The sequence below is a fragment of the Littorina saxatilis genome, linkage group LG7 (genome assembly GCF_037325665.1).
Source record: "Littorina saxatilis isolate snail1 linkage group LG7, US_GU_Lsax_2.0, whole genome shotgun sequence".
Classification (NCBI taxonomy): Eukaryota; Metazoa; Mollusca; class Gastropoda; order Littorinimorpha; family Littorinidae; genus Littorina; species Littorina saxatilis.
Genome location: NC_090251.1, coordinates 14,324,106 through 14,339,656, shown reverse-complemented (window position 1 = coordinate 14,339,656; position 15,551 = coordinate 14,324,106). Strand labels below are relative to the sequence as shown.

The following is a 15,551-nucleotide window of genomic DNA, read 5'->3' as shown; positions in this document are numbered from 1 at the left end:
TTTATAGATGATATTTTTGTTTCGGTCACATTGTTTTTACTCCTTTTTCTTTTCATATACTTCTCATGATAAAGTTTCAATTCATTTAGAGTGGAAAATCCAAGGATTATTTCTGTCTCTTTCATGCTTAAAATGATATCTTTTCACGTAAGTGGATGCTCTTATTGAATATTCAACACCTTCTTCACCATGATTAATAACCTAAAAGCTACATTACTTTAAAGGTATATAGTCCAGGACACCATTTGGAGGTTTTAGGACAGGAAATCAAAGTTAAAAAGTTCAACGGACATTTGGTGTGCTGTAATTTAGACCTGCAATGATAAACTTAAAAATGCTCAGTAACGATGGTATTCAATTAAATCTGTAAATAGCGGAACAGCTTCCATAGACAAACTGATCTACATCAGTCATGATTCATCGTCATATTTTGTCAGTGCTGTTGATGACCCATACATTTAGCATGTATCATTACCAGTGGGAATTTAGGAACTCGGATATGTAATCCAGCAAATGCTGTCAGACGCGAGAAAATTGGTCAAAGAGAAAACGGAGACATAGTACAGTGAGAGTTCGCCGTGTGATTACCCGAACAGTGTTTAAAATTTGGAATATTTGAACTTTCAAGCACTGATTTTAAGGTATTCCTAGTGTATGGTGACATGATTTCAAACACCAAAGATACCTGTAGATCTTCCAGCAGTGTGAGACAGTTTGTTTTGCTGGGAGTAACCCTTTCAAAGGTCTCGACACTCTCTTTTACTTAATGTATAGTGGGATGTACATCTGAGCGTTGTTCCCTATTTCTGCATCCTTATTTTTGTTAGAGAATTCTGTGCATGCGATTTCTGGTTCTCCAAAGTTGATGAAACTTGTAAGAGTGTTAAAAATTGTGATGTGTATTTGTGTTGTCTCTCCATGTTGAGTTGTTGTGAACATAGTGTGCTCATTTTTTTATCCCCTGTGATAGTTAAAAACGCTACAACAATAATGAGCGTTCTCTCATGATGATAGGTTAAAGTGTGAACACAGCGTCATACGGATCTATGTGACTGAACGTGCAAGTGAGCGAGATATTACCCCCCGCGGGTTAGGGGGAAGAATTTACCCGATGCTCCCCAGCATGTCGTAAGAGGCGACTAACGGATTCTGCTTCTCCTTTTACCCTTGTTAAGTGTTTCTTGTATAGAATATAGTCAATGGTTGTAAAGATTTTAGTCAAGCAGTATGTAAGAAATGTTAAGTCCTTTGTGCTGGAGACTTGCATTCTCCCAGTAAGGTCATACATGTATATTGTACTACGTTGCAAGCCCCTGGAGCAATTTTTTGATTAGTGCTTTTGTGAACAAGAAACAATTAACAAGTGGCTCTATCCCATCTCCCCGTCGCGATATAACCTTGAACGGTTGAAAACGACATTAAACACCAAAAAAAAGAAAGAAAGAGCGAGATATTGTGTTAGCCGTCTTTGTGTGCAGATGAAGTACTTATCTTTCTGTGTTGTGTGTAAATAAGTATCATGTGGGTGACAGCAATGTTTATGTTCTACAGATCTCTTGTTGGATTTATGACTAAGAAGTGTGGTGTTAAGTAAAATTATGCATGGACTGCATGTGTAAATATGCTGGAGAAAAGAGTTGGAGAAGGATAGCTTTGAAAATGGAGATGAGTCATTTTGGCTATGTCAGCGAGTTGGAGAGTTTTGATGAATGTCATTGCACATCGAACCGGTTAAAGCTTTTGCAAAGTGGCGTTCTGCCCTGTTAAAAAACAGCTGTGATTTCCCAGTAAATTTAATATTAAACTTATCAGGAAGCAAAGAACCAGTACTGAACTACAGCATTTAAAAAAGATTGAAATTGAGCCAGATCTTGTTTTTGACAGTCCCTCTTAAGTCTCTTTGAGTTAATCTAATGTGTGCTATGATACCCATTTTCTTCTTCTACAAATCAACTTTTGTGCAATACATTGGTGAAATGATACCAACAGTGGCACTGCCAGCTGTATTACATTTGAGTGACTGGTGTTCCGTGATTAAATTATTGTGCATGAGTGTGTACTTGTTTTTAATGCGGAGTGTAGTAGGCCCTTTTTGACATGCTACCGTCGATTCGAGCAAAACGCTGCTCTATGCAACAGTGCGTAACTCGAGCTGAAATGATAGAACTGAAACAGAGGATAATCTCGACTATGTCTTGCGCTAGTTCGTTCTCTGCAGCGATAAGACGATCAATTAATCCTATATTACACAAAATAACTGTACCAACAACTCGCATTCCTTATCTTTATTTCACAGAATGAAATTTTCTGAACAGTGAATTTTACTTTGATTAATTTTGCATTTATGCCCTCCGAGTTTTGGGTTTGGTGTTATGTACCTGATTACTTGAACGTGAAATGAGCATGCATTATTCTGTTGTAGAAGTGGAGTCTATTATCTAATTCTTGGGAGATTTGTTTCAAAGTTCCATTCTTTCATGTTTATTCGTTCATTCTCTTGAGTGTAGTAACTTTTGATCATGTCAACCTTAGCATTGTAAAAACTGTAAATAAAAGATGGATAATCCTGTGTCATCAGTTGTCTCTTCACTTGAATGCGATGCAACACCTTCCCTTTGGGATGTACCTTTGATGGCTACAAGAGAAGGAAGAGAATGTTATCTATCCGTCTGTATCTGCCTTTGCGAGTTTTTAAAGTGTTTGTGTACATGTCCAAGAACCTAATATTGAACCAACCTAACACCGAACATGATAAAAATGAACGCATCATTAACACGATTGAAAGGAAAAAGCTAAATTTTTAAGTTGAAAGCGCTATGCTGGAAATGTCTTGTTCCTTATCACAGAGGCATCCGACAGAGCTGAATCAATTTATACATTTTTTGACTACACTTGCATGAACAAAAAAACTGACACTCACACAATCTCCACCTTTCTCTCTGCCACACAGACACAAACTCCTCCAAGACTCTTTTCTCATTTATTTTAACTTTCCACCAGACAGCAATTTACGCGACAAGAACACAGGCTCCCCCGACCGACTTGATCCTCCGTTCAGCGGTCTTGCTGAAGAACTTGGCTTTGACAATGACGGGCTGCTTGGGGAGGTGGCCTTTGCCCAGAACCTTGTAGTAACCCTGAAAACACAACAGGCAAAGTGTAAAGAAATGTACAGAATATGGTGCAACCATAGACCAAATAGCTTGGACCGCCAACTCGTCACGTGACCCTTCGAGGTTACGACTCTCTACTTTCAAGGGCGCGTCGCGTCCGGGTTGAAAGGCCAGCGATTTGAAGACAGTGAAAAGAAAGCACGCTCCAGTTATTTGTGACAATGGGAGGTGACAATGAACTGGATTTTCCAAAACTCCAAACTAAACTTAACAAAACTCATCGAAAAACATGTTCCATATGCACTTTTGCTGAGTTTATTTTAGCATTTTCAGAACTTACCTCGGCAACTTCGTCCATGTTTACAATCGACACCGGATATCACGTCCCCTCGATTTCTGAAAGGCTTGTAAGCGTAGGTTCCTAAATGCGAGAGGCCGCTACCTCGTAATAGAGAGAGAGAGCTAGTCGGCGGTCCAGGATAAATTGTCTATGGGTGCAACTAAGCTCCATTCCGAAAAAATAACGGACACATCAAAAAGAATAGAGGTACAGTATGTATCTGTAATGTCACGGCGAGGCCGTTCCATGAAAGGACACTTTTTACCTTCTGCTGTTCTTCTGTAACCGAATCATCTCATTCAAGGATACTTCCATATTTCCTGTAGGTTCAAGGGGTCTTCTCCAGGGATACATGTTGGGCACGTCAAAATCAACCTCACTTTAAAAACATATTTTATTTTTTTAGATAAGTGGTTTGACTTATACAATGGGATGCTCGTATCTTACAAAACTGCAAGACTGACTGCCCAAGCATAGCCACATATCCTCACATGACTTGTACCACTGTACAAATGTCCTGTTCTAAACGACCAACAAAACGCGATAGGTCACAAGGCCTTAACAGGGTTCCTGCAGGGCAGAGCTGATACAATTCAATGAGTTTTCAAGGACATTTCCAGGACCAAAAAATGCTTTTCAAGGACATGATTTTCCCCAAATTAATGCAAAGCACCAAGCTTACCTTCAGTTTTTCAAGTCTGCAAACTATTAGTCATTCCGTAGTTGTTTCCCTTGCCAACTTCCGGGAAGGGAAGCAACTACGGGTGACTAGTAATAGTTAGTTCGTCTGCTTTCGTTTTCACTAGATCTTTTATTCTCCCAAAATGTGTGTACTGTATTTGAAGGAAAAAAAGGGGGTTGCATTTTGTTTTAAATAAGACAAGCTGCTGACGAAATGTATAGGCAACAATTTGGAAAAATCAAGTACTTTTCAATGACTATTTAACAAAACTCTATTTTCAAGCACTTTTCAAGGCCTGGAAAAGGTTTTCCAATTTTCAAGGAGTTTTCCAGGGTTCAAGGACTCTGTACGAACCCTGCCTTAATAACTACAAGGGACAGGCATATTTCAGATTTCCTCTCCCTTACACAAAGTATGTTGCTGGGGTGCAAGCAATGTTCACTACATTCTTCTTCTTCTTCTGCGTTCATGGGCTAAAACTCCCACGTACACTCGTGTTTTTGCACGAGTGGAATTTTTACGTGTATGACCGTTTTTACCCCGCCATTTAGGCAGCCATACGCCGCTTTCGGAGGAAGCATGCTGGGTATTTTCGTGTTTCTATAACCCACCGAACTCTGACATGGATTACAGGATCTTTTTCGTGCGCACTTGGTCTTGTGCTTGCGTGTACACACGAAGGGGGATAAGCCACTAGCAGGTCTGCACATAAGTTGACCTGGGAGATCGGAAAAATCTCCACACTTAACCCACCAGGCGGCCGCGATTCGAACCCTCGACCTTCCGCTTTGGAGGCCGACGTCTTACCACCACGCCACAGCGCCCGTCTTCACTACATTCCAAAGTGACCATTGTCCAAGTTCCAAACATTACTATGGCACCCTGGGAAAAAACAACACCTCACTGAACCGAGGTGTCGTGGCAAATGGGTGCTATGCAAGTTGTAACACAATCAGGCATGGGAATTGAAAATTGTAAAAAAGGCGGAAAATTTATAACTGAAGATGCAAAGCGTCAAGTCGACGGCGCGAAGCGCCTAGCCTTACTAGGGGGGTCCGGGGGCATGCCCCCCCGGAAATTTTTTTCTCCAAAGAACCCAGATGGTGCAATCTGGTGTCATCTGAGCTCCAAGTTTGCTATTAAATTCTGTTTTTAGAATCAGAGTTTTTAGTACAAAAATGTACCAAATTTTGCTTACATGTATTATATATGGTTTAAATTTGTAAAAAAATGTATCTGTTGAGACAAACAGGAAAATGTAACTTGTAACACAATCTGTGCAATCTGGTTTACTTTCAAACATAATAGTTCAATAACTGAGGCGGGCGGTAGCAGTGCGTGAACAAAGTACGGAAAGTTTTCGCGGGCTTTTGCGCAAAGGCCAAAGTAACCGGTGCTTTTTTTGTGTGCCTCCCCCCTTTATTTTTTCGGCGGACACTTTTGCATTTTCGGCGGAACAAAAAAAAAATTCGGCGGAAATCCGCCATTCGGCGGACAATTCCCATGCCTGCACAATGCTGGGAAAATGTGACTTTTATACTTTCGATAGTTCCGACGCATCACAAAATTACAGCTACTTTGTAATGCACGAGCTGATTGTCCACCCCTCCTTCATACAGTGGTACTTGTGATAAAAAGATTCTTTCTTTATTTGGTGTTTAACGTCGTTTTCAACCACGAAGGTTATATCGCGACGGGGAAAGGGGGGAGATGGGATAGAGCCACTTGTTAATTGTTTCTTGTTCACAAAAGCACTTATCAAAAAATTGCTCCAGGGGCTTGCAACGTAGTACAATATATTACCTTACTGGGAGAATGCAAGTTTCCAGTACAAAGGACTTAACATTTCTTACATACTGCTTGACTAAAATCTTTACAAAAATTGACTATATTCTATGCAAGAAACACTTAACAAGGGTAAAAGGAGAAACAGAATCCGTTAGTCGCCTCTTACGACATGCTGGGGAGCATCGGGTAAATTCTTTCTCATCCCAACCAATATGGGACTCCCCAACCCGCGGGGGGTTTTCAGATAAATGAGCGTACACCACACAGCATTTGAATCCATGCTTCAAACATGCATCCGTTTATTAAGTTTACTGATACATTTATAACAAATGCTTCTTTCAATGTTTACTGACAACAAGAAGAGCAAACGCTCGATCGAGTCACTTTCGCAGTTCTGAATATTATATGAGGCATCAGATGGACAGGAAGAAATTGCTATTCACAACACAATGAGTCACGTTCACATAAAATTTGAGCCCTGTCACTTTTATAGTTTCCGAGAAAAGCCCAACGTTAAGTTGTGTGTTGCCGAACAGAAAAGGCTAGTTATCTCCCTTGTTTTTCTGATAACGTTCGTAAAAGGCTACAGATGTAAATACTTTGATGTAAAGAATAATCCTACAAAGTTTCAATCACATCCGATGAACTTTGTCAAAGATATAAAATGTCTAATTTTTCCTTTGACGCTGACCTGTGACCTTGAAAAAGGTCAAAGGTCAACGAAACCATCGTTAAAGTGTAGAGGTCATTGGAGGTCACAACTAAACAAAATATGAGCCCGATCGCTTTGATAGTTTCCGAGAAAAGATATAAAATGTCTAATTTTTCCTTTGACGCTGACCTGTGACCTTGAAAAAGGTCAAAGGTCAACGAAACCATCGTTAAAGTGTAGAGGTCATTGGAGGTCACGACTAAACAAAATATGAGCCCGATCGCTTTGATAGTTTCCGAGAAAAGTCCAACGTTAAGGTGGTGTCTACGGACGGCCGGCCGGCCGGACAGACTAACACTGACCGATTACATAGAGTCACTTTTTCTCAAGTGACTCAAAAACTGTAATCATGTGTCAAAATACTGCATTTGCTTCAGGATGCGCTTCTGAAGAAAAGTAGTCCAGGAATTTGTCTCGGCCTATTTATTTTCAACTGACCGTATTCTAGACAATCATGCGTACAGAATACGGCGAAATCGTATGGGTTACCAGTTCAGGGTTCCTGGGGGGCAGAGCTGATACAATTCAATGAGTTTTCAAGGACATTTCCAGGACCAAAAAATGCTTTTCAAGGACATGATTTTCCCCAAATTAATGCAAGTCTGCAAACTATTAGTCATTCCGTAGTTGTTTCCCTTGCCAACTTCCGGGAAGGGAAGCAACTACGGGTGACTAGTAATAGTTAGTTCGTCTGCTTTCGTTTTCACTCGATCTTTTATTCTCCCAAAATGTGTGTACTGTATTTGACGAAAAAAAAGGGGGTTGCATTTTTTTTAAGTAAGACAAGCTGCTGACGAAATGTATAGGCAACAATTTGGAAAAATCAAGTACTTTTCAATGACTATTTAACAAAACTATTTTCAAGCACTTTTCAAGGCCTGGAAAAGGTTTTTCAATTTTCAAGGAGTTTTCCAGGGTTCAAGGACTCTGTACGAACCCTGCCAGTTCCGACTCTCCCTCTTATGATAAGTATGCAAAGCTGACAGTGACAAGTGTTGCTGGGGTGCAAGCAATGTTCACTACAGACGAAAGTGACCATTGTCCAAGTTCCAAACATTACTGTGGCACCCTGGGAAAAAACAACAGCTCACTGAACAGAGGTGTCGTGGCAAATGGGTGCTATGTAAGTTGTAACACAATGCTTATACGCTAATAGTAATACATATGATATTGCTAACCATGATGAAAGAAAATACAATGATAATTTTTTGACTTCTATGCCTCCAACAGTTCTGACGCATCACGGAACAATGAAATCACAGCTACGTTTTGTTATGCATGTGCTGATTCAGTGATTGCCCTCCCTTCATACAGTGGTACATGCACTTGCAATGATAAGACAACCCAAGGACCAATTAAAATTGTCCCATAGCTGAGGAACTACATAGAAAATAAGACATCATTTAATGCAAGGTGCGACTGTAATCAATGACCAAATGTGTCCAGAATCATGATCTCCCGCACAACGTGACTTTTACCTATATTTAATACTTCCTTTTCTGTAAAGTATGCACAGCTGACAAGTGTTGCTTGGGTGCAAACAATGTTCACTACAGCACAAAGTGACCATCGTCCAAACTCCAAACGTTACTATTGCACCATGGGAAAAAACAACACCTCACTGAACAGAGGTGCCGTGGCAAATGGGTGCTATGGAAGGTGTAACACAATGCTTGTATGCTAATGCTTATTGCTAACCACGAAGAACAAAATACCAATGAAGGGTGCGACTTTTATACAAACAGGCCAATCCTCCAACAGTTGACACATCAACTATCACTGAAATCACAGCTACTTTTTGTTACAACGAGCTGATTGTCCCCTCTTTCTTCAAGTGGTACTTGCAATGAAGACACCACAATGACCACAACTGAGGGACTACATAGGAAACTGTTTATTGGGAGGTGTGATGGTAAACAATGACCAAATGTTGCCAGAATCATATTCTCCGCACAAAACATACTCCTGACTTTTACCAATGTGTGCTTACGATAAGTATGTACAGCTGTCAAGTGTTGCTGGGGTGCAAGCAATGTTCACTACAGACGAAAGTGACCATTGTCCAAGTTCCAAACATTACTGTGGCACCCTGGGAAAAAACAACACATCACTGAACAGACATGTCGTGGCAAATGGGTGCTGTGTAAAGTTGTAACTCTTATTGCTTACCGTGACTTTTACTAATGTACAAGATTCCCTTTTCTGTAAAGTATGCACAGCTGACAAGTGTCGCTTGGGTGCAATGTTCACTACAGCACAAAGTGACCATCGTCCAAACTCTATTCCTTGCTCATGCACCCAGGGTAACAAGAAGAGCAAACGCTCGATCGAGTCACTTTCGCAGTTCTGAATATTATATGAGGCATCAGATGGACAGGAAGAAATTGCTATTCACAACACAATGAGTCACGTTCACATAAAATTTGAGCCCGGTCACTTTTATAGTTTCCGAGAAAAGCCCAACGTTAAGTTGTGTGTTGCCAAACAGAAAAGGCTAGTTATCTCCCTTGTTTTTCTGATAACGTTCGTAAAAGGCTACAGATGTAAATACTTTGATGTAAAGAATAATCCTACAAAGTTTCAATCACATCCGATGAACTTTGTCAAAGATATAAAATGTCTAATTTTTCCTTTGACGCTGACCTGTGACCTTGAAAAAGGTCAAAGGTCAACGAAACCATCGTTAAAGTGTAGAGGTCATTGGAGGTCACGACTAAACAAAATATGAGCCCGATCGCTTTGATAGTTTCCGAGAAAAGTCCAACGTTAAGGTGGTGTCTACGGACGGCCGGACAGACTAACACTGACCGATTACATAGTCACTTTTTCTCAAGTGACTAAAAAACCGACATCTCACTGAGCACAAAAGTGTCATGGCAAATGGGTGCTATGGAAGTTGTAACACAATGCTTGTATGAAGGGTGTGACTTTTATACAAACAGGAAAATCATCCAACAGTTGACACATCAGCTGACAATGAAATCACAGCTACTTTTTGTTACACACAGCTGATTGTCCTCCCCTTCTTTAAGTGGTACTTGCAATGAAAAGACACCACAATGACCACGACTGAGGGACTACATAGGAAACTGTTTATTGGGAGGTGTGATTGTTAACAAAGACCAAATGTTGCCAGAATCACGTTCTCCAGCACTAAACATATACTCCCGACTTTTACCAACGCAAAAGGACTCTCCCTCTTACGATATGTACAGCTGTCAAGTGTTGCTGGGGTGCAAGCAATGTTCACTACAGACGAAAGTGACCAGGGTTCCTGCAGGGCAGAGCTGATACAATTCAAGGAGTTTTCAAGGACATTTTCAGGACCAAATAAATGCTTTTCAAGGACATGATTTTCCCCAAATTAATGCAAAGCACCAAGCTTACCTTCAGGAAGGGAAGCAACTACATGTGACTAGTAATAGTTAGTTCGTCTGCTTTTGTTTTCACTTGATCTTTTATTCTCCCAAAATGTGTGTACTGTATTTGACGAAAAAAAAAGGGGGTTGCATTTTTTTTTTTAAATAAGACAAGCTGCTGACGAAATGTATAGGCAACAATTTGGAAAAATCAAGTACTTTTTAATGACTATTTAACAAAACTCTATTTTCAAGCACTTTTCAAGGCCTGGAAAAGGTTTTCCAATTTTCAAGGAGTTTTCCAGGGTTCAAGGACTCTGTACGAACCCTGAGTGACCATTGTCCAAGTTCCAAACATTATTGTGGCACCCTGGGAAAAAAACAACACCTCACTGAACAGAGTTGTCGTGGCAAATGGGTGCTATGTAAGTTGTAACACTTATTGCTTACCACGACTTTTACTAATGTATAAGACTACTTTTTCTGTAAAGAATGCACAGTTGACAAGTGTTGCTGGGGTGCAAGCAATGTTCACTACAGACGAAAGTTACCATTGTCCAAGTTCCAAACATTACTGTGGCACCCTGGGAAAAAACAACACCTCACTGAACAGAGTTGTCGTGGCAAATGGGTGCTATGCAAGTTGTAACACTTATTGCTTACCACGACTTTTACTAAGGCAAAAAAAAAAAAATGTCTGTTTACGGTAACCCGACCGACCCTAGTTTTTAGGCCCGACCCTAATCTTTTTTTTGGATTGTCTGAAAAAAAAAAACCCACCCCGCATCCAAAATAGAGCTGTTTGCGCTCAAACAGCAGACGACAGAAGGGAGGTAAGCTCAAAGTACTGTTAGGAGTAAAGGGTCGTCACTCGTGTTACTTCCTTTCAAAATGGATGCACGCAGTGGTGTTCGCCACCCGCTAGCTGTAAAGCTTGATAAATGTTGTCATGAAAAGGATGGGGTGAAAATTATCAGTACCTATCCAGCGAGTTTTAGTATCATTAACGTTTTTCAACAGGCAAAAACAGGGATTGATGAGAAGAAATGAACTGTGAAACATCATAGAGAGGGGAGAAAAAAATTGAAAAAAAAAACAAAAACAAGAGGCGAAGCCATCAAGGCTCACGTAAGATATCGACAAACAGTAACACAAACTCAATCACTCCGTCACACATACACACACACACACACACAGAAAGAGCATAGGTGAAACTGTGCAAGAAAGCGAGACACTAGATCTAGATCTGTCTGTCTGCATGTAGCCTACTAGGGACACGACTGCCAACTAGTCTCGGCGCGCTCAAAATAATAATGACCGAGACTTTCAGTACTTCCTTAGCATGACGTCTAACCCTCTTACATCATAATGTGACGTCAATGTAATGTGACGTCTTCAAATGTTAGAGTTTCTACCACAGACATACACACGCACATACGCACGCACGCACAGACAGACAAAGTTATGATCGCATAGGCTACACTTACGTGAGCCAAAAACCGATCTACCGACCCTATTTTTTCACAATATGTTACCGTAAACAGACCTTTTTTTTTGTGCCTAATATATAAGACTACCTTTTCTGTAAAGTATGCACAGTTGACAAGTGTTGCTGGGGTGCAAGCAATGTTCACTACAGACGAAAGTGACCACTGTCCAAGTTCCAAACATTACTATCGCAACCCTGGGAAAAAACTGACACCTTACAGGACGCAAAGGTGTCATGGCAAATGGGTGCTATCAAAGTTGTAACACAGTGCTTGCATGCTAACCACAAAGAAAGAAAATACAATGAAGACTTTAGACAACTAGACTAAACCTCAAACATTCCGATGCATAACGGAACAATACAAAAATCAGCTGCTGTTTGTTAAACACAAGCTGATTTCCCACCTCTTCTTCATAGTTATACAGTGGTAACTGCAATAAAAAGACACGAGTTAAAAATGTCCCTGTACAAAGGGACTGAATAGGAATTAGGATTTCATTCATTAGGGAGGTGTGACAGACCAATGACCAAATTTTGCCAGAATTATGTTCTCCAGCGAAACACGTACTCACGACTTTTACCACAGGAAAAGGCTCCATTTTACGTAAAGTATGCAAAGCTGACAGTGACAAGTGTTGCTGGGGTGCAAGCAATGTTCACTACAGCAAAAAGTGACCATCGTCCAAGTTCCAAACATTACTGTTGCACCTTGGGAAAAAACTGACACCTCACTGAGCAGAGGTGCAGTGGCAAATGGGTGCTATATTTATTGAGATTGTACATCAACAGTGAATAAAATTTAAAAAAGACTAATAACTAAGTTAGAAGTCAATCTTTTTTTCTGATAAAAAAAACCCCGCAACACTTCTCTACAGTCGACACTAAGAAAGTAAAATCGGCAGTTTGCTCCAGTATAACGTTCACAAAAGAATATACGCCTGCCGAAACGATACATCTGCCAGCCGGTCAAATCCAGGTTAAAGAAAAGAAACATGGCTTGAACACTTACAGCTCTGATGACATCAATGACCGGGGCCTTGTCTGTAACTTTCTCGTACTTCTCCCGGGTCTGCTCCGAGACGAGGGACCACAGACGATCCACGTTGATGGTGGGGCAGAAGAACTTGTTCTGCGTTTTGTGGAAGTACCTCATACCCACTTTTCCGAAGTAACCAGGATGGCTGGAAAGAAACAACAAGTTTTTGGCCCCTTATCCACAACACACCCGTAAATACCCGTGTGACCTGGAATAATAGGCCGTGAAAGGTGGATGCAGCGCCAAAAGGCAGTCGATCTACTGGCCGATGTGAATGCGTGATATATTGTGTAAAAAATTCCATCTCACACGGCATGTAACATACGCCTTGAGTCGCTTTGTGTGGTGAGATAAATACAGGGAAGAAAACAACCTGGCTTTACACCTTGAAAGTTGACATCTTGTCATGTATGCTGTTTCAAACCTTGTCCAAATTTCTGTTTTAATTGTTGCTGGGGTGCAAGCAATGTTCACTACAGACGAAAGTGACCATTGTCCAAGTTCCAAACATCACTGTGGCACCCTGGGAAAAAACAACACCTCACTGAACAGAGGTGTCGTGGCAAATGGGTGCATGTTCGGAACTGAACATTCTTGTTCTCCATTTAGACTTTGGATGTTGCTCATCCTGTATTTTACATTTTTGTGTTTATTAATACAGAATGTGATACAAAGAAGGCTACACCAAATGCGTCTAAGCAATCAAGATAACCAGGATCAAATTAAATCACTCAGGGAAATAGACGCATTTTTGATATAACTGATGGAATGTTATTCATCGTGGTAGTGTTGCTTTTCCTTGCAAACATCAGGTCAAGCTACATGTGACGTTTCCACACGAGTGACGATGGTCAGCTCCGATGTACATATACTTTTGAAAAGAAACGTTATATTGAGCGGAAAGTGCAGATCAGAGCTTATCGTCACAGGGATGTCAGTCGCTTGCATGATTTTGATTGCACAGATTGTCGTCGCACTGTGTTCATTAGTGATTGGTCTACAATGTCATGTGTAGTTTGACTGAATATTTCCATGAAAACAACTCTTACACAACCAATACAAACAGATTTTTTACTGGTCATAGTTGCCAGGCGGTTTCTACTAGACGTGCACATTTTTTGGTCGCCCCTTGCGATTAGGCGAACGATTTGGCCATCCCTGGGTACTGTATATGGATACAAACAGGGGAACTCACTATTTGTCAAAGTTGATCCGGTGATGGTGCATGCCACCGGCGTTACCACGACCACCGGGATGCTTCCTGTGCTTGCCTGCAAACATCAAAACAGTCAGCCATAAACTGTCTGCAAACATTTATCTATTCGAATTTTTAGTTGTTTTTTTAAAAGACTTTTCAACAATTATTAAACTCACATTAATGACGTCCATCATGTAGCACTAGCAACATTAGATCGGGGAAAAAATCTGACATAATTCTTCTCCAAAACACTTCTGCTAGTGCTGGGTGGGTGGGAATGTTAATTGTTACGGACAGAAGGCCAAGTTTGCAAGCGCTGCCCGTTTGTGTCATTACGGTACCGTTCATAGACACGGCCAATTGAAAAGTAGACACACGAACAGAAAATAAAACAGACAAAAAGTCAAGAAAACACGAGGAAAATCACACATAAACCCCCAAAATTCTCCTTACCGATTCGGCCATGACCATGGCTGACATGACCACGAAGCTTTCTGGTCTTCTTTCTTTTGTTGAGGATGGAGACCTGTAATCATACCATATGATAATGAGGCGATAATTACAGGACTTCAGAAGAACACTGCGTCATGTCTTCATTAAGAAAGCTAAAAGTTTGTAGAAGTACTCAAGAGCTAACGTAATGCAACTGTACACCAAGTCAGTTCCAAACATCTAATAAATGCATCTTTCCGATGAAAGTTTTCACTTCATATAGCATCAAACACATGCAAGAGAACCATTTTCATCACTCGCCGACGGGCATTCTCTCATCCACCATTTATTCCAACAGATGAAATGGATTTATTACAGCTCCCAATTCCCAAACCTCACCATGATGGATTTAGCGTGAAAGAGACCGGAAGAAGGTAAACGGAAGTAGCTGTTGCAAGGGAGGCAACTCCAACCGGGAAGTCAATGGAGAGTGCAGCCGAAGTGGAGTTTTTGCAGTGATCGTCCACAATAGAAGGTAACATTTTCCCCGTTAGGACTCAGTTTAGAAACGGGTAGACCCTCACATCTGAGAGACACAAACATGCTTCCCTCTGCTTTGCAGTTTATATATTTATGTGCATTGTAGTCGCGAATAAAAAAAGTAAATAAAAGCATTAGTAACACTAACAGTAAAAGACAAGATTCGTTTGTTTACAAACGAGAATTCTTGATGGCTGCAGTGCAGGCTGCTCTGGCCTGTGTGGTTTGCATTATTGTTTACAATGAGTCAGTCATATCAGCTGACTTCTGCTGTGTCATTTTGTTTCTGAATAAAAGCGGATATAGATGAACAACTAATTGAACTATGCTCTGAGTCTGAAGGTGTTTGTGTGCGATGCAACTAAATTGTTAATCTGTAATCAGCTAGGCTAATTACTGAGTAATGTGTTAATGTCTTTCTATCACTATCCATAGTAAGTAGTATTGATTAACTTGGAGACGTGATATACAATACATACTTTAAGTTTCAGTTAGATCTCTAACTTGTTTAAGGGAAAAGGATATTGTTATACAATCACATTAATTTGTTTGAAACTGAAACATCATGTCATATTGCACGGTTTATACTTATAAGCTGTTTGAGTTTTTACCTGCTATGTGGTAAGACATTCATTTAAAAGTTAATGCTCTTGTTCTGTGTTGAGTGTTGCGCTTTTCTTTGGACAATCTCAAAAATGTTTTGATACTTTTGAAAGAAACGTTATATTGAGCGGAAAGTGCAGATCAGAGCTAATTCTCACACGGATGTCAGTCGCTTGCATGATTTTGTTTGCACAGATCGTCGTCGCACTGTGTTCATTAATCATAATGATTGGTCAACAATGTCATGTGTAGAAATATT

The 15,551-nt window shown here is 40.5% G+C and overlaps 2 protein-coding genes across 5 annotated transcripts in view; one reads left to right on the top strand and one right to left on the bottom strand.

Moving 5' to 3' along the window:
- Positions 1-2,966: 2,966 nt before the first annotated feature.
- On the bottom strand, positions 2,967-14,622 carry LOC138970765 (large ribosomal subunit protein uL15-like). 2 transcript variants are annotated; one of them, XM_070343275.1, is made up of 5 exons: positions 14,549-14,622; positions 14,171-14,243; positions 13,715-13,790; positions 12,493-12,664; positions 2,967-3,137 (listed from the first exon to the last, which is right to left on the bottom strand). In XM_070343275.1, the coding sequence occupies exons 1-5, from the start codon at positions 14,549-14,551 to the stop codon at positions 3,009-3,011; spliced, it is 453 nt and encodes a 150-aa protein (XP_070199376.1). In that variant the 5' UTR covers positions 14,552-14,622; the 3' UTR covers positions 2,967-3,008. The 2 variants fall into 2 exon arrangements, with proteins under 2 accessions (XP_070199376.1, XP_070199375.1); XM_070343274.1 differs by lacking the exon at positions 14,549-14,622 and adding an exon at positions 14,455-14,478.
- LOC138970762 (DENN domain-containing protein 2A-like) overlaps positions 14,612-15,551 on the top strand; it is a 50,240-nt gene continuing 49,300 nt past the window's right edge. For 2 of the 3 annotated variants that reach the window (XM_070343265.1, XM_070343263.1), the window contains exon 1: positions 14,612-14,684. The gene's annotated coding sequence lies outside the window, so the exon portion shown is untranslated. The remainder of the gene's footprint in view (positions 14,685-15,551) is intronic. The other variant, XM_070343264.1, reaches the window with a different exon arrangement.

What these genes read in the sequence shown, in the direction of transcription:
- LOC138970765 (XM_070343274.1), bottom strand. An exon ending in CCATGGTCATGGCCGAATCG is followed by an intron (nt 13,791 to 14,170) that starts GTAAGGAGAATT and finishes TGATGTTTGCAG; the next exon opens with GCAAGCACAGGAAGCATCCC. An exon ending in TCATTGATGTCATCAGAGCT is followed by an intron (nt 3,138 to 12,492) that starts GTAAGTGTTCAA and finishes TTGTGTTTTCAG; the next exon opens with GGTTACTACAAGGTTCTGGG.